We start from the raw sequence: 23,615 nt of genomic DNA, 5'->3' as shown, positions 1-23,615 counted from the left end.
CGGATGGACTTGAGCATTGCCACAGGAGAGAATATCTCGTCATAGTCAATACCATAACATTGATGGTAACTCTTGGCAACTAGACGGACTTTATAGGTCTCCACCTTCCTATCCGCTCTTTTCTTTTTGAAAATTTATTTACACCCTATGGGTTTTATCCCTTTGGGTGGATTAACTAGTATCCATACACCATTGATCTCCATGGACTCCATCTTAGATTTTATGGTCTCAAACAATTTCTGAGAGTCGGACCTTTGCATGGCCTCCATATAGATGATCGGATCCTCATCGTTCTCATCAAGTTCGATGGGGTCACCGGTCGGGACAAAAAAATCGTAGTATCTGTCCGGCTGAAGCGGTATTCTACTGGATCTTCTTAATGGCACCTCTACTGGCTCCGGATTTGATTCACCAATCAAATCTAATTCTGTGTGTATCGGTCCTTCCACTTTATGAACTTTATTAAGTTCAATTTTACAGGCATTAGTTCCTTCACTAAGGAATTCTTTTTCCAAAAAGACTGTTCGGCTACTGACAAACACTTTTTGTTTTGCAGCGAAGTAGTAGTACCCTTTGATTTTTTTTGGGTACCCTACGAACAAGCATCTATCGGACTTCGGTCCAAGCTTATCTGTCTTTAAACGTTTGAAATAAGCTGGACAGCTCCAGACCCTAAGGTGTGAGAGCACCGGCTTATGCTCCGTCCATATCTCATATGGAGTTTTATCGACAGACTTGGTCGGCATCTTATTCAAAATGTAGCAGGCAGTTTCTAGAGTATATCTCCAAAAGAAGATTGACAGACTCGCAAAGCCCATCATGGATCGCACCATGTTTAACAAGGTTTGATTCCTCCCTTCAGACACCCCATTATGTTGTGGTGTTCTAGGAGAGGTCCACTGTGAGAGAATCTTATTCTCTTCTAGATATATCAGGAAGTCACTGGTGAGGTGTTCACCATCTCGATTTGACCGAATGGTCTTAATACTCTTTTCAGTCTGTTTTTCTACTTCAGCACGGAATCGTTTGAACATTTCAAATGATTCTGACTTATGCTTCATAAGATAGACATATTTATATCTCGATAGGTTATTTGTAAACGTAATAAAGTAGTAATATCTTCTTCTGGTACTTATGTTCATAGATCCGCATACATCAGTATGTATTAGACCTAGGATATTGCTGGCTCTTTCACCTTTTTCCTTAAAAGGTGACTTAGTCATCTTACCAAGTATTCAGGATTCGCAAGTAGGCAATGATTCACAATCATCTATTTCAAGGACACGTTCTTTGATCAATCTGTCAATTCTATTCTTGTTTACATGATCAAGTCTACAATGCCAAAGGTAGGATTCGCTGATATTATCTAATCTAGGGCGTTTGCTTGCTGTGTACATTATACTAACAGGCCGTGATATTATGTATATGCCATGTTTTAATTGTCTATGCATAATTGCAGTATCATTCATAATAATATCACAAAAATTATCCTTTATTATAAACTTGAAACCAAGTTTGGCCAAAAGATCTACAGAGATGACATTTATCAAAAAGGAGGGACAATAATGACAATCATCTAATATGATACTACTGGACTCGAAGGCAAGCTGCAAAATTTCTAAGACCAGAACTGGAACAAGGCTTCCATCTCCAACATTCAGGAACCGCTCGCCCTCTCTAAACTTCCTACTTACCTGTAGTTTCTGTAATGAATTACATATATTAATCGGACTTCTGGTATTCAATACCCAAGTAGTAGTATCATAAACAGAGAAATTACAAGAAGTTATCATATAAATACTTTGTGAAGCAACTGCTTCTTTCTCTTGTTCTTAGGCCTATTTGGGTCAAGGGTGGCTGTATAAACAGGACAATTTTTTTTTAATGATCCAACTTCTTACAGAAGAAGCATTCTGTCTGGCTCTTGTCAATTTTTGATGTTTTGCTCTGCTTAGGATCGGCGGCTCGAGATTTCTGTACCTTTTTCTTCTTTCCTCTCCTAGAGGATCGATGCCTTGCAGATGAATCTCCCACTAAATTCACTGACTCCTTCTGGAGCTGGTGATCTTTCTAAAAAATCTGCAATAATCCTAACAATTCATGGTAGTTCATCGCAGGCTTCGTCATTCTATAATGATTGAGAAATGGTAGGTAGGATTTTGGTAGCGAGTTGAGAATAGCATCCTTGCCTAACTGTTTATGCAATGGAAAGTCAAATTTGCTAAGACGTTCAATTTGCTCAATCATGTACAATGATCGGTAACTGAAGCCCCCTCTCACATACGGACATTGAACACTGCACAGGAGGTTTTATGTCTTTCCGTATCTTCAAGGTATCAAAAGACTCATTCAACATTTGAATGATCTCCTCAGGCTGCGCATCTTCGAACTTATGGCTAAGTTTGTCGTTCATAGCTGCCCTCATCACACAATGCATAGTCGTGCGGTCATATTAAGCCACTTCACGTAAGTGTCTCTCGCGACATGAGGAGCGTTGGCTGCAGGTTCTTCAGGTGTTTCATCCGTAAGGACATATAAAATCCTCTCGTGCTCCAACACGATCTTCAACTTTCGATACTAGTTATTGAAGTTGGGTCCGATGAGCTTGTCGCTGTCCAACAGTGAATGGAGGGATAGTGTGTTGGCCATAATTGAAAGAAAAACATAAGCCTATTAGTATGTGAATTACTTTTTAATCCCTAAAGACATGGACTTTAGTCTAAAGGTTCTCCTACTATTTTTAACGAATTGGTAGCCTCTACCTCCAACTCGAGAAATTACATTAATTTCTTAGCGAGTACTAGAATCCATACAGACTGCATTCAGGCCCGAGTGTGGCTCAGCCAACCCTAGTGCATCCATGGGTAGGTTCATAACCAATTATTTCTCCAAACAATTTCTAGCAATTAGGTTTTGTCCTACGCATATCGCTTCAGCAGGCGTATGGCGCTTTCTTTGAAAATTCTGGTTAGGTCCAACCATTAACATGACAGCATCAAGTGCATCCAACAAATGGATGTCCAGGTCCGAGTGTGGCTCGACCAACTTGAGCATTGATCTGAAGGTACATCATGATAGTTCTATGATGAATGACAATTCCAATACGTAATAGACACCAGGCGTGTGGCACTTCAAATGCCTATTTAGAATATTGGACTCATTATCACGCACATTAATAGGAGACTATGATCAAGTTATCTCATAATTTTATTATTTTATGGACCTAATAATTTAGGTAATTTGATTTCATTGACCTGAGAATAAGAGAAGAAGATAACCGGTAAGCTGCAAATTCTTCTAATGACTTCACCAAGTCATATAGGGGATTAGACACAAGCTGGTCTAAAGACATCTAAATCAGTCACACTGATTCACCTTAATAGCATGGGTTTTGTACGAATGGACTAGTGACCTAATCAAAACATAATCTACCATGTTGGTCAGGTAAATGAGATTAGTGGGAGGGATGTGCCCTTAACTCACCGTAGACACATTTAGGTGAATAGTTCTCAATTAAAAACCACTTGATCAAATCTACCAAACTTATCTAAGACACTAACTGATTAATTAGTTTTGATTTGGTCCACCAGAGGATTCGAGCTCAACCACGGAGCCATGATCATGGTCCATTTATTAGGGTTAAACACATGGACTTGATCAAACTTCAACAATTGAGATTGATTTTGAGAAATTCTGATCTAATCTAATTCAACACTTGATTAGATTTAATCAATTTATCTATTTGGTCCATATGTGTTTTTAACCCTAGGTCTAACCCATTAGAAGGATCTGATTCAAGCTAACCCATTGCCCATCGATTTATGTGGTGTTTTAATAATCTTTAATTCTCAAATTTAGATCATTCAAACTTAATTCAAAATTAAGTATGTGAAATGTGTGTTTCAGTCTGTAGAACTATTCTATCAGGATTTCAGATGAAGCATACTATATATTTCAATTCATGAAAATAAATTTTTATAATATGTTTAACAATTAAACATGCATAGGTATGATCTAAATTTCATACATATATCTCATGTATCATGATAATTTTTAGGTCAATATTGGTTACATCTTATGTAACATGCTATTCAGATCTAAAATAATTTTATATCTGAATTTTATCTTGTTGTAATGAATTATAAATCACTTTAGATCTAGTCTAAATATATTTATGATCAAAATAATTCGTAAGAATCTATTCGCTTTTCTTCTTCATTAAATCAGATCACAATGACACCCCTACACGTCATAAGAGAATCCATCGAATAGGCAAAAGAGAGATTAATCTCTTCAATCTCCTATGATCGGACGGTTTGGTGATTTCATCAATCCGAGTACTATACTATTAAGATTTGAAATCTAATTTCATATATAATTATATCAACATGCAATTATTGACAAAATAATTATGTCATGAACATATCTTTGATCTTATCAATTATGTTCTTCATCTAATCTAATTAGATTCGATGCATCATATACATCATATCAGATCTAAAACACATCTTATACTGATTATAAAACATCAATTTCAGATTTGATATCATATAAAAAATTAATTAGATGCAAACATGAATGTATACAAAATAAATTTCTGGTAAAATATGTTTTTGTGTAGTGCTGAATTTCGATAGGATTTAGATCTAAATATCTATCAAAATGGATCCAATTCAGATCTGAAATAATTCTCACTTTATGATGAAAACAACATTATAATTTTATTAAAATAAATTTAAAATAGATTTTAATTCACGTTGTTATTCCATCAAAAATTCAGCAACAGCAAAATACTGTTTAACAAACTTATCACAACCTTAATCAACAATTGATTAGGCTTATCTAATCCAATCAAAATCAGATCAGAAATTTTATATAAACAGATTTAAATTAAATTTAATGTCTAACATAAAATCTCAATTACATACAATATGTAAATAATTCAGAAAAATTCAAATATGTATGCATGTATTTCAGCCTTGCTTTGATATCAATTGAAGGGAAGGAAAACTGTTTCTCTTCGGATAGTCCAGGTTGCATCTAAAATTTTTTTATTAATCTACATGAATAAAGATCAAATCTTTATATGATTAGCAGCAGAACCAAAGATCAAATCTTCAAAAATCTGAAACAATATTTCGCAGAGGCCTAAAAGTGCAGACCATCTACTTCGCATACACGTCAGACGCTGTAGGAAAGCGGGATGAACTCCGATTAAATCACTTTAGCAACCCAATCAAACGAGGAAGGAGAGGTGCTAGTGTGACATCTCACACCAGCAAGGGGAAACCCACAAGAGGGCCCACGGCAAGGGAGGAGGGGCGGCACCAAAGGGGAGAGGCCAAGGAGGAGGAAGGGCTTTTCTCTTCTCACGCTTCTCTTTCTCTCTTCTCTCTTCTCTCTTCTCTCAATCTCATTTGTTTGTTATTCATCCATAGGTAGAGACCCTCTTTATTTATAGATGAATCCTATGATCCAATAAGTATAGGATTCCTAATTCAAACATACTTTGAATCAGTCCAATACTCATGAAAGGACTCCTACATAAGATACAATTGCCATCACATATGACAACTACATTGCACCTAATCCCTTACCCACATGAGACGCCCACAATGAGGAAGCTTCCAGGTGTTGGTCGGCCCATAAGAGAGGAGATTCCCAGTGTAAGTAGGATTCCTCATATCTCATCCAAAGCGAATCCGATTTGAATTTAATTCGAAGCTGTTTCGAAATAATTTCAAAAGGCCGTTAATCTCAAACTCTTTAGGACTTTTGTATCAAGTCTAACTTGAAATTTTAAACCCAATCAAACCTAATTAATTCAGATCTAATCTGAAATTAATTAGCACTTAAATCCAATCTTTCATATGCTCCATGGATCATAGATCAGAAATTGTTTATCTCTAGGATCAAACCTGAACCTCATGTGTAGTGTTAGCTAGACATAGTCAACTCTTCAATCCCGTTGATCCATAATTTAATTCTCAATCAAGTTAGCTTATATGTTCAATCAACTCAAGTACTTCCAAATTAGACACATAAACATAGGTCAATACTTTCCTACAGTGTCTGACTTGTGTGTGACTCCATAGGTTCAAATATTAAGCCGGTAGCACAGGAATCAATTCCTGTACTAATCGAGATACTATCTAGCAATGGTTTCCGACGTCCAGATAGATCGAATTATCGCAAAAGAATATTTCAGAATCCATATATATGGTTACCGCATAATTCATCCTTTTAACCCTGAATGTTCTAGGATGGTCCCAGTTTAACTGTCAATCGAGATTGCTTCATCTACATTGTATTTCAACCTTTCAAATCCACCTCATGGATTATCCTTGTCAAGATTTTGTTAAATTGAAATACAGCGATACATCAACTCCAATAATCTGGAGGGGTCAATCCCATGTTGATCCACACAGATTTCGCAAGTACTTGACTGACCCAGTAGCCTTCCGTCACTGCATTAGAAATTCAGATAGTCCGGCACCAAAGCACAGTGAGTTGCTTGCAAGTCACTATGGCGATCTCAGGTCTGAAGGACACTTATATCCATGTGCTTCGCTTGTTTCTTGACAGCAGAACGCTCAGCTGGTGAGTCACCTGTTCAGTGATGATGTACGCATATATCTCATCTGTGTGCCATACCAGTGTCATCACGCTCTTTGGTTAAGAGGACAACCAACCCATATGGACACAACTACCTCCACTCGATAAACGTCACCGTCCTGTAATGACATATCATTTGATCGTGAACATGTTTAAGAACTATATAATAAATTCTCTCTTTATCGTACACTAACATAGTTCTAAGAGCTTCATCACAGCACAAGAGTTCAAAGAAGGTGTAATTTTGTGATGAAAAATGCTAGAATAACTATTATTCATTAATCAATAATTTATATATAAAGATAAACTTAATCGTCACACGATTGGTTTTAGGACAATTTCCAACATAGGCGATGCAGCAACTCCAAATTGCATCGATGGTGCCGGCATTGGTGCAACAGATCATTGCTGCAGCAGCAGCAACAGCACCAGCAACCAACGCTGCATCGGTGGTGGATCTGTAGCTGGCCAACCTTGCATCAGTGCCACGGGAATGATCGCCTGTCCTCCCGTAGAGGCCTTTAAGCAGGGGAGACAGACTTGCCACAGTCGGTCTTGCAGCCCAAAACAGAGAAGACGGCAGTCCCCGAGTCCTCGTTCTTGACAGGACTCAACTTCTAGCCGGCGATCTCCTCCACAGTGCTCAGAGAATTGCACCGTCCATAATGCGGATATCGACCGCAGACTTCGAAAAATGAACGAGTAGATCGAAGCAATCCGCCATCAGGCACCGGCGCGTGATGATGGGTACAGTATTGATCCGCTATTTAGCATCTAAATTATGTAAGAACCGCTCTCCCGTAACTTCAAGATGCCGCAGTTGGAGAGCTATGGTAATCTTGTGGATCACCTGAAAAGTTTCAAGTCTTTGATGCTCATATATGGGGCAACTGATGCTGCCCTTTGTCGAACCTTTCCATCCACCCTGAAAGGTATTGCTCGGCATCAGTATATAAGTTTGAAGCCACGAACAATCCATTCCTTCGATCAGATGAGTCGATTGTTTGTGGGCTATTTTGTGAGCAGCAGGTGGTAGTAGAAAGGATTGGACTCCTTGATGAATATAAAGCAGAAAGAGGGAGAATCAATCCGATCCTACCTTGATCGCTTCAACGTGGCTGTGTTAGAAGTTCGCGACCTTAACTAGTCGATCGCAATGGCCGCCTTGAAGGGTGGATTATTGAGGAATGCTCTTCACTACTCATTAGAGATGACTTACCCTCGTGACTTCGCCGACATGTTGGCTTGAGCGGAAAAGTACGCGAGGGTAGAAGAAGCATTTGAGAACAAGTTTTCGATGGGTATGGTCATCGAGGAAAAAAAAGAAAAGCTGGAATCCCCGTTAAAGGATCGGTAGCATTCTCGTTTTTCACCCAAACATCGGAGGTCCCAAACTCCCCCACAGAACTCCCGACAGGAGGATAATTTCAGAAGGGAGTGGCATGTATCTTCACTAAGGGGGTTCACAAACTACACGCTGTTGAATGCTACTCGAGCCCAAGTATTGATGGAAATTAAGGATCGAATCCCTCGAGCAGAGGTTGCGATCCCAACCTGATCGTCGAAATTCCAACAAATACTGTCTTTACCACCGCGACCATGGCCACGATACTTAAGACTGCATCTAGCTATAGGATGAGATTGAGGAGCTTATTCAGCATGGGCGACTGGATCGGTTCATTAGGCGTCGACAGAAGCGGTCGGAAGAACATCGGAGGTCGCTTGACCCACCAGAACAGTGGCAAAGGGAACCCTCTGGAGATCGGGCCCCTGTTGGAGTAATAAACACAATAACTGGAGGGCACCAAAGTGAGGTGGAGGAGTCGGCCGAACCAGCCAAGAAGCAGAGAACTGAAGAATCTATCACCTTTACTGAAGAAGATGCTTAAGGAATCCAGTTCCCGCATAATGATATGGTAGTGGTATCTTTAGATATCGTAAATTATGATGTATGCCGCATTCTAGACCTGGTTGATAATGGAAGTTTGGCAGATGTATTATTCTACAATGCTTTCTTCTAAGTGGGTATATCCTCTGAACACCTAGGGCGATTGGATTCCTCTCTGGTGGGATTTACTAGAGATGCAGTACCTGTCGAAGGAGTTATAACTCTTCCTATAGTGGCCGGATGATCCCTCTGATGGTCCGAAGCCCAAATCGATTTCTTAATGGTTCGGACACTATTAGCCTACAACGCCATCCTCAGACGTTTGGGACTTAATGCCCTCTGAGCAGTAGTATCAACCTACCATCTAAAGTTGAAGTTTCCAACAGAGTTCGGAGTCGGCGAGGTTCGCAAAGATCAGGCCTAGCACGGTAATGCTACAACATCACACTTCATGACGCAAAATCTTCTGAAGCCTATCTAGTGGATGGACTAGATACCCGAGATGAACTGTCTGAAGAGCGAGGGAAACCAATGGAAGACTTGGAGACGATCCCACTAAATGACGGCAATAAGGAGCACATCGCCCAGATTGGGTCAAAACTCGATCAGGTAACCAAACGACGTCTCATCTCCTTTTTGCAGACAAATGCGGACATGTTCGTTTGGATCCCAGCAGATATGTCAGGTATCGATCCGGAAGTAATGATGCATCAGCTAAGTGTCAATCCGAACCAACGACCTGTCAAACAAAAAAAAAAAGCTGTCCCTGAATGACAAAAAGCAATAATTGAAGAGATGGACAAGATACTAGACGTAGGCTTGGTCTGGGAGGTCACCTACCCAAGCTAGATCGCGAATGTGGTCCTGATGAAGAAGGCGAATGGTAAATGATGGATCTACATCGACTTCGTTGATCTCAACAAGACGTGTCTGAAGGACAGTTCTCTTACCTTCTATCGACCAGCTGGTGGATGCAACTTTGGAGCATGAACTCACCTTCATGGATGTTTTCTTGGGATACAATCAAATCCGAATGGCATCGAAAGATGAGGAGAAAATAATTTTTATTACTGACCTGGGTCTCTTCTGTTACAGGGTCATGTCCTTTGGTCTAAAAAATGCAGGTACAACCTATCAGCGTCTTGTGAACAAGATCTTTAAAGATTAGATTGGACGGAATATAAAGGTCTACATAGACGATATGCTTGTCAAGAGTAGGACCTCCAGAACTTATATTGAAGACCTGAAGGAGACCTTCGCCATCCTAAGAAAATATCAAATGAAGGTGAATCTAAGTGCATCTTTGGAGTTACTTCGGACAAGTTCTTGGGCTTCATGGTGTCCAGTCGGAGAATAGAAGCCAACCCCGAGAAGATTAGAGCCATACAGGAGATGATCCCACCTAAGAGCATGAAAGAAGTCCAGTGGCTCACAAGCAGAGTGGCCGCCTGAACCGATTCGTCTTTAGATCGGCTAAGCGCTGCCTTCCGTTCTTTCAGATCTTGAGATAATCGAAGAACTTTCAATGGATCGAAGGGTGCCAACACACCTTTGAGGAGTTGAAGAAATATCTTAGCTCCACGTCGCTTCTCAACAAATTGAAGTTGAGTGAAGAACTTATACTTGGTGGTCTCACCAGTAGCCATAAGCACAGTATTGGTCTATGAACAAGATAAAGTTCAGAGGCCGATCTATTATATTAGTTGAGTCTTGCACGATGCAGAGACTCGATATACCAAGCTGGAAAAATTAATCTTTGCCCTTATCATTGCAGCCCCGAGACTCCGGTCATACTTCCAAGTGCATCCTATTGCGGTGCTGATTGATCAACCACTCAAGATGGTCTTGCATCGGCCTGATACTTCTGTACGATTGGTGAAATGGGCCATTTAGCTCATGGAATTTTAGATAAAATTCCAACCTCGGCCCTCCATCAAAGCTCAGATATTGGCAGACTTTGTTATGGAATGCACTATCTCGGATGATCTAGAAATGTCAGAGCCAGCTCAGGAAGACAATACATCAGTGGGACAGAGTTCATCAGGAGAGTTAGATGACTTTTGGATAGTACATGTGGATGGATCGTCGAACTTAGTAGGATCGGGCGCTGGCCTTTTACTTCTTGGGCCCGAAGGATTTGTTGCAAAGTACGTCTTAAGGTTTGACTTTTCGGCTATCAATAACGAAGTTGAATATGAAGCTCTTATTGCTGGACTCAAAATTGCAAAAGAGCTCAGAGTAAAGAACCTGAGGATCTGCATTGATTTGCAGCTAATGGTCGGACAGGTGAAGGACGATTTCAAAGCCTGAGAAGAGAATATGAAGAAGTATCTCCAAAAGGTGAAAGACTTAGCTTCGGAATTTGCTGGCCTCGACATTCAGCAGGTACCTTGATCCAAAAATTCAAGAGCTGATCTGCTATCCAAGTTGGTGACATCGGCCCTAAAAGATCTACCTTAGAAGACATTCTTTGAGATTCTAAAGAAGCCAAGTACTGAAGGACCGATCCCAGTCCTGCAGATTGACAGCGAACCTTGTTGGATGGATCCATTCATCCATTTTCTACGAGATGGAGTGTTATTTGCAGACTCTAAGAAGGCTCGAAAGATCAAAGTCTTTTACGAAGACCAGCTCTACAAATGATTATTCTCCCTGCCACTTCTTAGATGTCTTCACCCATCCGAAGCTGAGTACGCCCTTTAAGAGGTGCATGAAGGAGTATGCGGGAGTCATCTGCGTGGTAAATCATTGGCCTACAAGATACTTCAGCTGGGTACTACGGGCCCACAATGCAGGATGATGCAGTTAACTTCGTCAAGCGATGCCATCGGTGTCAACGGAACGCCAATGTTCAGCATCAGTCGACTGTCCCATTGGTCTCGATAGTCGCTCCTTACATAGTGGGGAATGGACATTCTAGATCCCTTCTGCAAGTATCGGGCCAGAGAAAGTTTTTACTTGTGGCCATCGACTACTTTACTAAGTGGTAGAAGCTGAGCCCTTAGCCAAAATTATTGAAGCTAAAGTGACAGACTTCGTTTGGAAGTGCATTATCTATCGGTTTGGTTTTCCGCGAGTGCTGATTACCGACAACGGACGTCAGTTCTTGGGTTCCAAATTCGTCGAGTTTTGTCAAAGCTACGGCATTGTCTAACACTTCACTTCAGTGGGGCACCCACAGACCAATGGCACGGCTAAGGTAACTAGCCGTGCCCTCTTGTAGGGATTGAAGGCAAGGATCGGTCGAGCTAGAGGAGCATGGGTGGACGAGTTATATAGTGTACTCTGGGCCTACTGAACCATCCAAAGAACACCTACAGGAGAGACCCCCTTCAACCTCTCCTTCGGAACAGAAGCCGTCATCTCGATAGAGATCAGACTCCCTTCACACCGGGTAGGGGACTACAATGATCAAAGCAACGCAGAACAGCTTCGTGCAAATCTAGACCTACGTGAAGGAGGTCGCGAGAAGGCTAGGGTGCGGATGGCGGCATATCAACAAAGGGTGGCATGATACTACAGTTTCCACATTCAAACAAAGAATTCAGGGCTGGAGATCTTGTCTTACGTTGAGCCAAAGTTTCTTAGCCTACAGAACGTGGAAAGCTGTCTTCAAAATGGGAAGGCCTCTACTAAGTGGACGAAGTCATCAGATCAGAAACTTATCGCTTCAAACAATTGGATGGGACACCCTTACCTTGGTTATGAAACTCGAAAAATCTCTGAATGTATTATCAATAATGTAATTTGATGATCAATTAATAAAATGATCCTTTTTGAGGAACATTCCATTCTCTTGCGACCAACAAGCCGGAGATCTCGGTGGCTAAGCAGCGGGGGCTAATCTATAAGGATCCCGTAAGGCCATGCTCGCTTTTCAGCGAGTGAACACCTATGAAGATCTTAGTCACACGGGAATCAAGGGCTAAACTATAAGGACTTTTGAAAAACCGTCGATCCAAGGGATCAACAACAAAGACATCTACGGCTAAGCAGCGGGGGCTAACCTATAAGGACCCTCGAATGCCATGCTTGCTTTTCAGCGAGCTAACACCCATGAAGACCTTAGTCATACGAGAAGTGGGGGCTAACCTACAAGGACCTCCAACGTTCATCGATCCAACCCCCACGGGTGAAGACTTGATGACTAAGAAGCGGGGGCTAACCCACGAGGATCCCCGAAGGCCGCTCACTCTTTAGCGAACCAACATCTTTGAAGATCTTAGTCATACGAGAAGTGAAGGCTAACCTAAAAGGACCTTCGACCTACCAACTTTGGCGACGTACGAAGTCCAACTTAGAAGAACCTTCAGAGAGCTAACCCCTAAAGACTCTCAAGGCGAAGGCAACACCCAACATACGGATGTCTTCGCGAAATTCCCCAACACGAAGATCGTACGTGACCAGATTCGAACGAAGTGAACATAAAATCAACAAAGTACAAAAACACAGGTGAAACATAAACTTCAAGTTCATTTTATTGACAGGCTTACTAGTGAAGACACAAGCAGCTGGCCACCAAAAAAAAGACCAAGGGAAAGATACATCGATTATTTGGAAGGTCTGCCTTCAGCTGGTGAAGCTTTGATGTTTGATATTCTTCCAGCCGCGATGCCCGACATTTTTCCAGCTGCTGAACCCATAGGAGCAGGGAGATAGGAATCAACTTCGGGAAAAAGCTGCCTAGCTAAGCTCCTATTCTTTTCGAAGCGACGTCTACATCCATGGTCGATACTTCGGTGACTTCGAGAGTTGCATTGCATAGAGTTGCGACGAGTAGATCCTCTAACAGCCCAACAGTAGGTTCGACACACTTGGCTACCGTCGTACTCTCTATGAGTTGGATACGGAGTTCGATCACGGCAGATCTATCCTTGCTCAGAGCTCTCGAAATGTCAGCAATTGTTCTCCAAGCTGAGATAAGCTCGCTTCGAATATCGTCGACTGCTGACCTCTCTATGTCCATCACCCGATAAAGTTCCCTAATTATGCCTTCGGTCGAGTGAAGATCACCTTGAAGTTGGCTAATTTGCTTTGTAGCTTCATCACCAACTTTGTCCGACGCAATAATATACTTCAGCTCCAATATTTCATCCTAGGCTTTGCGCACTCGTTCATTGCCAAGAACTTTTGCCGCCCCTATCCTCCAGTTAGTGTCCCCAGTAGACTTCGCAAATTTATCACGCTTTTCAGTTAATCTCCGTTTTGTGGCAAAATATTTCCTATCCGCCTGCTTCAGACACTTTCTCAAATACTCTACCTCTGTCGAAGGCTCATCATTCTTCTTTATCTTCCAGAGTTTTTTTTTTGCTTCGGTAGCATCTTGTTGAGCTCGATAAAGGTCCTCAAGATTCTCAATTCGAACCCTTAAAGGTTGGCAGATACTTGGTGCGATATTGCACAAATGCATGATCGCAACAATCACACCGAACCAACTGAGAAAAATATCACAAGCAGACATGAACCAAAGAACACGGATAAAAATTACTTTTTCATTGATTTCAAAATCTTCCATTATATTAACAGAAAAAGAAAAAGAAAAGATACATGAGTTTAAATGTTCTTGACCTCGGCATGAGGATCGACAGAGGAGCTTGAGATAACTGCAGCTAGCTGCTTCGACTCCACTTGCGGTGGCAAAATTGGTGTGGCCTCGATAGGAATGGATGCAGACACAACCTCCGGAGGTGGAGTAGCTTCGGAGCTCCTTTCGGTAGTCTTGGTAGTTGGAGCTCCATCTCCTGTAGCTGCTTTCTCGGTTCCTCCATCTTCTTCCTCTTCCTCTCCTATCTTATCCAGGAAGCTCAAGTCTAAGTTCGGAAAGCGTGCAGCCACCCTCCAATGGCAGATGTCCAAGTCGGTATTGAAGGCCTCCTGGTTGAAGTCACATTTCTCTTTCGAAAATTTGTCGGACGTGCGGAAGTCTTCCACAGCTGCGTGCTTGGCTTTGGCAATCTGATCCTTAGCCTTCTTCTCAACATGGATGGCTTTGGCCTGCGCCTCCAGTCTTTTCTTCTTCTCCGAAGCCAAGTTGTCTTTGACTTTCTTCAGCGCCATCTTCAGACGAGTGACCTCAGCTTCAGTGGTTTCTGCCTTAGGCTTAGCTTCAGCAGCGGCGTTGTCTGCCATCTCACACTTTCCTTGAGCCTCTGCTGCTTCGTGGAGCTCTCCCTTTGACTTTTTCCAGGTCGGTGTTAAAAAGCATGTTTCGAAAGGCACTGTTGGCGGTCTTTCAATCATAAAAAATGTCTCAGGTAGACGGTGAACCGAACCCTGCCTTTGGTCTGCCAACCCCCAGTTGAGTCTGACCCCATCTAGGTTGAATTGGTCTGGGGGGCAGGGAGCGCGACTGGCTTCGGAGGTCGAATTTGGAGGGGAGAAACTGATATAGCCTCCACCAGAGCTGGAGTCAGGGGGACCACCTTTTTTATGACTCTTGTTCGAAGTCTTGGGCTTTTTCTGAGCATCGATGGATGAAGAGGATACTTTCCTTTTCAACGAACCTCTCATTAGCCTCTTCATCTCTTCAGGCTTCATTTTTGCAACAAGAGAGAGGTCAGCATTTGTAAAAATAAGAAAAACAAGCATCGGGAAGATTGGAGAAATCTTCACCTTTGGGGTCGGTCGGACTGATGGCAGCATTGAAGAGAGCTTGCTCCAACAACAACACCTTTAATAGAGGCATTTGATACCCTCTTAAAGTTGCAGAGTGCTCTGAGTCCTCATCTCCAAGCTTCGGGGCCTGAAAGGCAGGATTCCTCGGTCGACCCCAGTATGGAAATCTCCTTCTAACCAGGCACCAAAGGAGCTTCTTTTATCAAAGCAGAGACCTCCCTCAGAGGAGAAATGTATCACTAGTCTTCGGTACGTCTCTTTATGGTATAGAAGGATCAGAAAAGAGGAAGAGAATGAGGAACTTCAGTCTTGGAGCAAAGAATGAGAAAGCCAATGATGAAATGGAAGGAATTGAGAATGACAGAACAAAGAGAGATCGAAAAAGCGGAAGAGCTCAACGACGAAAGGATAGATGGATAGCCTAAGTCCGGCCTTGAAGGCTTCTTCGTATAGATCGATCCTACTGAGAGGACTACCGATCCTACCACTAGGCCACGAAGACTAATTCAAATGAGGCTGGGATCCCGTATTGTGCATGGATGAGATTTAAGTCCTTCGGGCTCAATCGGGATCCGACTGTATCAGGAACGAAGGAGGAGACAATAGCATGCCCTTCGCCCCATCAGCAGGGACCTCTCCTGAAGGGAAAGATGATCCAGCCAACCAGCTTTCGCTGAGACTCCTGGAACCCGTCATTGACAAGCAGAAAATGGACACAAAAAGAGGGAAGAAGAGGCTGTCGGGCGGAGAAAACTAAAAAAAAAACAAGAGAAGAAAGGAGACCAACCTGCAGCGACACAGGAAATGAGGACGGTGATCCTGCATGAGGTGAGGACGGCGATTCGAAGAGGAGCCGCCGACGATCGGGAAAGCTCTAGGAACAGAGAAGAGAACCAGAGAAGAAGAAAAGCCTGGAAGGGTTTGGAAGCTTGAAAGAGGGAAGCGAATACAGCCTTCTTTTATAGGCGCAGGGGAGCCAAACTGTCCGGATACTGAATCCTGCTCAATCATTTATGACCAACACTTGGCATGATTCTATTGGCAATTAGGAGATGTAAGTCGGCCCATTAATGATTTGTGTCGAAAATGAGACATGCCAGTTTTCAAATTTCGCAAACCGCCTCAAGGTCATGATTAGATGCAGGTTCACTCCGCCTAAGGGCCATAGGCGCCGTTTTGACTTCGGGGGTGACATGTCTTCGGCAAATCAGGACTCATGTACTCTCTTCGTTCGCATCGAACTCGGGAGTAGGGGGTATGTTTTGGGGGGAAATTTGTCATCTAGGCCCAAGATGCGGACTAACAGAAAGGTAGGTGATGTGATATGCAAGACCGATGTCATGGCATCGTCAGGGATGGAAGTATTCAATCCCAAAGGAATATGTATTTCTCCTGTACCATAAAAGAACCATTTGAAGCCATTCTGTGCATAACTTGAGACCTCCCAATCCTAGCTTCGATCCCTGACGATCCTTGACTCCTAGTGATCTCCCTGAGCAGAATATCCAAGATCAACTGATCCTGACTTCGGCCTCATCCTGACTTCGGCATCAAGCCTGTCTCAGTCTCCACGGCAGCTGACATCCGACATCTGTCCAACATCTATGGATGGCGGGACATCTGAACTGGTCGATCTCTGACTTCAGCCACAGGTATACTTCAGCTTTCATCGATCTTTATTTCACTGAGCACAGTTGGCTCTAGCCGCCTCTTTCCTTCAGCATCCGTCTCCATCGGATCACGTCGAAGTCTCAACAAGAGAAGCCGGTCCAATCTAACCTACGTCCTCATTTCAAAATTCAAAACGCCCGTGACATTTAGTTGGCTCCGGAATAGATAAGGCAACTGTTACCAACCGATCTCGAAAATTTCGATCGTAAATCCTGCCATATCGCGCCTAACTTGGTCACGTAACCTGCCCAAAAGGGCCTCTTAACCGTTGCTTATAAAAAAAACCTCTAGGGGACTCCTCAAGGTACACGCGAACAATCTCTTTCTGCACTCCCTTTCATCTGTTTCTCCTGGTTTCTGATTTGAGCATTGGAGGATCTCTGTCGGAGCCAATTCCGGCCAGGACTTATCTTGTAGGTCTATCTTCTGAGAGGATGCCCCCCCCCCGCTCCAGTCTTTCTGACCGAGTCTTAGATTTCAGCGGCAACAGCTTCGAATCCCTACCTTGCTTTGGTGCCTTCTCACTAGGGCTTTGATTTGATGTATCCAATACCCAAGGGGTTTTGAACATTATCCTCCCATCTTGTGATCAAATTGGATTAAAAAGAAAAAGAAAGTGCTAGAAATTTAAATTTATACTAAAAGCAAGAAAATACCATGTAAATAAAATTTGTTCAAATCAATAGACTTAAATAAAGATCGAACAAGATTTTAAATATCATGGGATGGGCTTTCTAGGTTTTTTGTGGAATGAGACACCCTGCATACTAATACTCGGGATGATGGATGTCTGTCCTGTTTGGGTCCATTTTTGATTCATCCCATGTTGACACTTGCGACAATGGCCTGTCCCAAGATGGGCTGCGGCATGCCTCTTTGTCCCACCAGTATTTAAAGCCTTGAGAACAAGTATATTACATTTTACCAACAAGAAAGCAGCCAAAAGAAAAGGAATGCATGTTGAATTTAAAGCAGATTTGCTTGTAGATGCCTTTCATATGGAGGAGCCTTTAAGGGGCTGCCCCTCATGTTCTTACCCTCTTGATGTCTTCTCTTGCTTCAAGATCTTCTTGGGAAAACTTCCACGAAGCTTCAAGCATGGTAGATCTAAGAAAATTATCTAGCTAAACCCACAGAATTTTGTGTTGGATCTGGGAGAAACCTTGGTGTAAGAGAGGTGAAAGAATAGTGAAAAGGCTTTGTTTTGGTGGTGTTTCCCCTCTTCTCTCCATTTTCTCCAAACTTTCCAACCTAGATTTGAAGAGGGTGTTGGGGGAGGGGAAGAAAATGGTTAAGGGATGGAAAAAAATTCCTAATTCTCGCAGGGAGGTATTTATAAGCGTAGGAATTCAAATGGAGGATTAGTGGAGGCTCTAGAGATTTCTAAGAATACGAGGGTTTAGTTTGTGCCTAGTGTCATGATATGATGGGCTCCAAGAATTAGCCATGGATTGCCAATATAGATGACTTTGATTTATTCTAGGAAAGCATACTTGGACTTGATAGCTAAATTCAAACTTAAAAGGGGGAATCTATCTAGATTAGTGTGTTCCGAAGTGTGGTTATTTTTATGAGTGCACTTATGGGTCAAGTATAGGAAACAAAGTGTCAAACTAAATTTACGGTGCAATTTGAAGGTGCTATATAAGTGCGATTGAGGCGAAATTTTAGGAGGACAGAATCCGTGTGTGAAGAGCATGGATTGACCAAATATGGATCTGGTTTGACTTCGTTTGACTAGCAGCCAAAGCTGGTCAGATAGGGTCCTGGATAAGGTTTGTAAAGGCTGAATTTTGTCAAAGCTGGTAAAATTAATGGATGGAGACGATGGAATCATGCGCTTGAGTGTAGATAAGCTTGCCAGACCGAATTAAGGAATATAAAGGTGGAGTTGGAGGAGAACTGAGGTTTGATCTAGTGGAGTAGGTGGTTCTCAAATCTTAGCTATAGTAATTTTGAGATCTTTTAAGCAAAAGAGCATGTCAAAGGAGATGCCTTGGGGTGTCCACATTACTAGTCAGATTTTAAGAATGTAGATGAAACGGAAAATGCAGCTCGTGAATTTAACTTTATTTACAGGAGGCTGAGCAGCTGGAATGATTGGCACATGGGTATATTGAAAGTCAGCACCCTCTTTAATATTGAGAGTGAGTGCAATGAATAAGAGCCCTTGTGATGTTGACTCAGTGATAATGAAATAAGGTTTTGGAAGGAAATTAAACTTGATGAAAAGAGAGTGAGTATAGATGCAGAGGTTGAGGTATGACCATACTTCTGTCCACACAGTGTGTTAATAAAGGTAGATCTCAAAGTAAAGGGTTAATTTTTGATTGAAAAAAAAAAAGAGAAACCAATCAAAGGAAATATTTGATTGGAAAAAAAAGAGAAATCAATAGAAGGAAATATTTTTTAATTTATGGTCTGCGGGGTGAGAGAATTATTGCAAATGAAAATAAAAGCATTATGGGATGTTGATATGAAAACAGGATGTACTTAAAAGCAAGGATTGCCGACTCGGAACCGAATCTCATGCTGGCTGGCCGGTTGGCGGTACATGAGTTGATACGTCCGTATATCGGATTGTACTGAGCCTGAACCGACATGGAAACAAAGGATGAATCAAAGAGGAAAAGAGAGAGAGAGAATGGGGAGGGAGGGAGGAAAAGGGAGGATAGTGGAGATGCCGGCGGTGGTCACTGGAGGGTTGCGGAGACCATTGGAAGGCCGTCAAGGCCTCCTGCACTCCATGGTCTTTCATGAGAGAATGAGAGCAAAGAGAGATGGAGAGAGAGGGGAGAAGGGAGGGAAGATGAAGGAGGCCTCGATGGTCCTCCAACGGCCTCCCCACCTTCTCCTCCTTCCTCCCTCCCCTTTCTCTCTCTATCTCTCTCTTTTCTCGCATCTCATAGAGGACTGCGGAGCCTCAGAGGTCTTGATGGCTCTTTGGTGGCCTCGTCGGGCCACCATCAGCCGTCTCTGGCCTTCCTCTCTCCTTTCCTCTCCTCCTCTCTCTCTCTTCCTCTCTTTCGTTCTCCTTCGCTCCATTTTCGCCGGCATTCCGAATCGAATGCCCAAACCACACCGGTTAGCCATCAATATGGTTTGAGGCACCCTGAATCGTATGGTTCGGCAAACCCTACTTAAAATGCTTGTTTCATGAGAAGATTCTCATTTGCATATGAAGAAGGTTCAGTATGGAATTAACAAGATAATTTTTGTAGCAATCAGCCTTTTAATTCTATATGCTTAACCTCTTGCTATAGGGATTGTTGTAGACAAGAGTTCCGTCCGACACGTGAGGTATTGTCCGCTCTGGCCCTGGGTCTCATGGTTTTGCCCTTTAAAAGGCGCCTCACGTGGGAAGGATGATCCCCTCTTTATAAGCGCGAGTCCTTCTTGACTCACAACTGATGTGGGACTATTAGTGCCTTCCATATTATTAAAACCACAACAGAGCCCCTTAGTCAAGGGTATCTCCAATGTGTACAGTCCAAGGAGCCCCACAGTTAGCCAAGGTGGATCTTAGCCCCTTCCTAGCGTGCCATTGTTGTGGACAAGCGCTCGGTCCGATGGTGAGGTATTGTCCGTTCTAGTCCATGGACCTCATGGTTTTGCCTTTTAAAAAGCATCTCACATGAGAAGGATCATCCCCTCATAAGTGCGAGTCCCTCTTGACTCACAACCAATGTGAGACTATTGGTGCCCTCCACATTATTAGAACCACAACAGGGATGATAGCATTTCTTCTTCCATCGCATGGCCATGGTTGCACATATTAACAATTAACGTCATAGCAGAAAACAAAATGATTTTTTTAGTATTAAAATTATAATTTATTGTCAAACTAAGATCACAGTGCTTAACAAGAGAATAACAGATAACCACTTCCCAACAAAGCAGTAGTATAACTTTCAGATTGCTAACTAAAAAAAGGTCAGCCAGCTGCCTGGGCTCAACATCCTTGTAACATATTGCACTTTGGTTCTTTTATCCATTATTGATAAGTTTGCTGGTGCATTATACTCTGATATGGTTTCTTTCTCATGGACTGTATGAAGGATAGGATGTAATTTTAAATGGAAAGCTAACATGATAAATTTGTTTATACTAATTTAATTCCTTCAAGAATATAGAGCATTCTGCTTGTTGTATTTATGACCATAGATTTTGCTCCAGAGTCTTGTACTCTTTGAACTCAACCTTTGCTAATTCCTGTCCAGAGGGAACCCTCAGAGGATTGATGCTTCATCTGCCAACAGACGTGTTATTTTCACTTTTGAGCAGGTATGCAGATAGTGGTTTTTGTGTTTGTTTTGTTTCCCTTTTCCTTGATTCATGTATTCTATGTTTGCATTAGTTGCAGCAAAGCATGCAAATTTGGTAGTACTGCTCTTAGGTGGATAAAGAATTTCAGAAATATGATGTTATATCATAATTCATAATATCACAGAAATGCCACTCATCCTTTTCTTCTTAATTTCTATTTTTGTATGATTTCTCAAAGCTTAAAATACAAATGAAAGTTTTTGGTTATGATCTCGTATTTTCGTGATGAAACTTGTGCTCTTGGCTTAGCAACTTCTTCTATTTCATGCATCTTTTCTTGTGTTTGGATAAATGAAATCAGTTAGCTATATGATATTTTAAGATCTAAGTAATGATGTGACTGTGCTATAAAATACCATCTTAAGCAAGCTATTCTCAGCTTCAAGACTTTTAAGAATAACTTTATGCCAGCAGCACCATTGTTATTTTTGTTTTTTTTTCCCTTTGAATTTCAATGATGGATCTTTCCCTGTTGATCTCCAGAGTCTGATGTATCTGTATCATTATCCTGATATATGGTATGACTATGCAACATGGCATGCAAAGAGTGGCTCTGTGGATTCAGCAGTTAAAGTTTTTCAGCGGGCTTTGAAGGCTCTTCCTGGTAATTGGTGGTTCTATTAATTTCAGTTTCTGCTTAAGATGTCAAGAAATTTATGTAGCAATTACTTATTCTTGGAAGTAGAAAGAGGGAATGCTAGTCCAGAAGCCTCCTAATTGTACTGGAAATCGAGGAATATTCTTCTAGATTCTCTGTCATTTTCTTGTACTGAAATATTCTTTCAGTTTTTTAATGAATACCTATGCAATTGCAGCAGTAAAAAAAAAAGAGGAAAATAACACCAAAAATAAAAGGAAAATGTAAAATATCCTGGCTGTAAACATATAAGGGAAAAATTCTATTTTTTATATTTATAAAAGCAGAATAAGTTTTTCCATGTTTCTCTCTGCCTGTTCGTTGGATTTGTTAAACTTTTTATTCTTTTTTTCTCATGTGCCGGAAAGGAAATATGCAATGAACCAATTTAATGAATCTTAACTTATGTTTCTCTCACATGAAAAGAACTATTGCACTGGGCCATGATGTGCTAAGCCTTCCCCTAACTTTCTCGCGGATAACACGTCTGGGAAAAATGCGGTCCTCTTTCCCTCTCTCTTCCTCAAAATTCACCTAAATTTGAGAATTGATACTCCTTGTTCCTATTTTCTGTCCTATGTACCTGAAGGTTGACTGGCATATTCAAAACAATGCTACAAGTCAAAGTTGAATGATACCTACAAGAGGTGTTGTTTTAAGCGAGTTGGGGTCATTCTATTGTGTGTTATTTATCCTTTGTTTTTAAATTTTATAGTTCATATTCAATCATTATTTTCAGTTTCTTTTCTTTTCAATGTCTTGTTTGCATGGTATAATGAATATTAATTATTTCTTATTCATTTTTTGTTAATTATTTCTTTGAAGCATGCATTGCATGTTGCTACTTGCTAGTAACCACCTATGAACCATGAACATGGATATGGGATGTGGATACGACATGGTATGGGTATGCTGGTACAACAAACCTTGAAAAAGTAGGATACCTATGCCAATTAATATACATATAAATATCATACACACACACACATATATGTTTGTATATATGTAAATAAAAATTATAAAGAATGGTAGGTTATTAAAATAGCATATTCCGTATGTTAGATGGTAGTATCAACTTTCACAAGCTTATCATTTAATCATCAATCAAAATATCAAATCATAAACCATAATCCATGCTTCATATTTTGATATTAATGTTGTAGACTAAAACTTAACCATTCATCATTAAAAGGTTAGCATTAAGAGAAAATAGGCAAATGCTCTCTCCCTTATATTTGTAGGAATTGAGGAAGTATCTCGAACCTTATCAAAAAGCATCTAGAATATATTTTTATGTTGAAAAATACCATACTTTATGCAAGTATTGGACATGTCCATGAGGTATTCCATACGTATCTGACATGGATGTGACCTGTGTTTGAAGTATCCTTGCTTTCTAGGTAATCATTACTACTTAGTAGTGCTTATATCAAATTATATTTATTGACAAGTTCAAATTTTTTCTTAAATTAATATTGTTGCTCGCCTAGTTGGGTTTAAACACTAACAGAACTAGAATGATTGAACAAGGGCCTAACTGGGTTCAAAGTGATAGCCAATTATGAGTCCTTTATGAACTAGCTATTGTCATAATAGAATTGTTTCATAATTGCTTTTTAAACTAATGCTGGCTAGTTTGAAATAATTAAGTGGAAAAGAACTTGGTGAGAGAACATAGCTTTTTGATGCATTATTAGTTTTATGATATTAGTTTCTTTCAAGGGTTGCCAAACCATCCGAATTAGGTGGCTTAGGACGTACCAAATTGAACGGCCTTGAACCAAGGTTGTTCGGGCTTTTGAAATGAGGCAAGAGGCAAACAGGGTCATATTGGTCCAAACTAGGCGGAACTGGCTGGTTCTG

General features: G+C 41.3%; 1 protein-coding gene across 6 annotated transcripts in view; it reads left to right on the top strand.

Moving 5' to 3' along the window:
• Positions 1-23,615, top strand: part of LOC105034445 (cleavage stimulation factor subunit 77) — a 126,854-nt gene that overhangs the window by 20,725 nt on the left and 82,514 nt on the right. For all 6 annotated transcript variants that reach the window (XM_010909621.4, XM_029261636.2, XM_010909622.2 and 3 more), the window contains exons 10-11: positions 21,010-21,073; positions 21,599-21,719. In XM_010909621.4, coding sequence (XP_010907923.1) covers positions 21,010-21,073; positions 21,599-21,719 — 185 coding nt within the window. The remainder of the gene's footprint in view (positions 1-21,009; positions 21,074-21,598; positions 21,720-23,615) is intronic.

Source organism: Elaeis guineensis, chromosome 14 (assembly GCF_000442705.2).
Source record: "Elaeis guineensis isolate ETL-2024a chromosome 14, EG11, whole genome shotgun sequence".
Taxonomy (NCBI): Eukaryota; Viridiplantae; Streptophyta; class Magnoliopsida; order Arecales; family Arecaceae; genus Elaeis; species Elaeis guineensis.
The sequence above is the reverse complement of the archived record's forward strand: the minus strand, read 5'-3'. Positions and strand labels throughout refer to the sequence as shown.